Raw genomic sequence first — 1,209 nt, forward strand, 5'->3', positions numbered from 1 at the left:
GGTTGCGCCCCTGCCCCCCCCTCCATGCTGCAGGCACTGGCTGCCCTGACAGCTGTGCCCTCGCCCTCTCCATTCCCCTCTTTCCCAGGCAGTTTCAAGGCCACACAGATGGTGCCAGCTGCATCGACATCTCCAATGATGGCACCAAGCTGTGGACAGGGGGGCTGGACAACACCGTGCGCTGCTGGGACCTGCGGGAGGGGCGGCAGCTGCAGCAGCACGACTTCAGCTCCCAGGTAAGGGCTGGGGCCCTCTGGCAGCACCATGGGGCCAGGTGGGACCTGCTGAGCCACAGTGTGACCCTGTCTGTCCCCTCAGATCTTCTCCCTGGGGTACTGCCCGATGGGAGAGTGGCTGGCAGTGGGGATGGAGAGCAGCAACGTGGAGATCCTGCACGTCACCAAACCCGACAAGTACCAGCTGCACCTCCATGAGAGCTGTGTCCTCTCTCTCAAATTCGCCTCCTGTGGTAGGCAAGGGCCGGTTTTTCTGCCTGGGCTGTGGATGGGCTCAGATTGATCCTTTTGGTTTACTCCCCCTGTGCTCAGCTCCCCTGAATGGAATCCCAGATCTTGACCCACTTTGTCTCCTGTCCCAGGGAAGTGGTTCGTGAGCACGGGGAAGGACAACCTGCTCAACGCCTGGCGCGCGCCCTACGGAGCCAGCATCTTCCAGGTGTGGTGAGGCATTTGTGCAGTGCGATGATGGTGGCTCCAGGGACCAGGCCTGAGCCCGCCTCCTGCCCTTGCTGCTCCTCTTGCTCGCAGTCCAAGGAGTCCTCGTCAGTCCTGAGCTGTGACATCTCTGTCAATGACAAATTCATCGTTACGGGCTCTGGTGACAAGAAGGCCACGGTGTACGAGGTGGTTTACTGATTCCTGTCACCATCCCTGCGCCATCAGGAAAGGGGACAAACCTTGCCCGAAGCCACCACACTCACATAGGCCTCCAGTTCTGGAACTGCCCTCCTGCAGCTCTACTTTCCTTCCTCCTCCTCTGCTTTCAGACACCGCACCAAGGGGGGGCGGGAAAAGCCTGAGAGCGTGTGTCTCCTGAATTACTGCTACTGATTTAATGGCACCCATTTTCTGCTGCAGAAACAGCTGTAAATTATCAGTAAAGAAATGTATTTAACTGTGTTTTCAATCCCTTACTAATAAAAAGGAACAAAAGAAGGGCTGGGCTGGTTCTGGGCATGGGCCTTTGCCA

At 57.8% G+C, this 1,209-nt stretch overlaps 1 protein-coding gene across 1 annotated transcript in view; it reads left to right on the forward strand.

Annotated features, from left to right (window-relative positions):
- Positions 1–1,014, forward strand: part of LOC103622161 (protein groucho-like) — a 13,847-nt gene extending 12,833 nt beyond the window's left edge. The window contains exons 17-20 of the mRNA XM_017743801.1: positions 89–236; positions 319–469; positions 599–675; positions 768–1,014. Coding sequence (XP_017599290.1) covers positions 89–236; positions 319–469; positions 599–675; positions 768–875 — 484 coding nt within the window. The 3' untranslated portion in view covers positions 876–1,014. The remainder of the gene's footprint in view (positions 1–88; positions 237–318; positions 470–598; positions 676–767) is intronic.
- Positions 1,015–1,209: the final 195 nt, after the last annotated feature.

The sequence above is a fragment of the Corvus brachyrhynchos genome, unplaced genomic scaffold, assembly GCF_000691975.1.
Source record: "Corvus brachyrhynchos isolate BGI_N302 unplaced genomic scaffold, ASM69197v1 scaffold219, whole genome shotgun sequence".
Lineage (NCBI taxonomy): Eukaryota > Metazoa > Chordata > Aves > Passeriformes > Corvidae > Corvus > Corvus brachyrhynchos.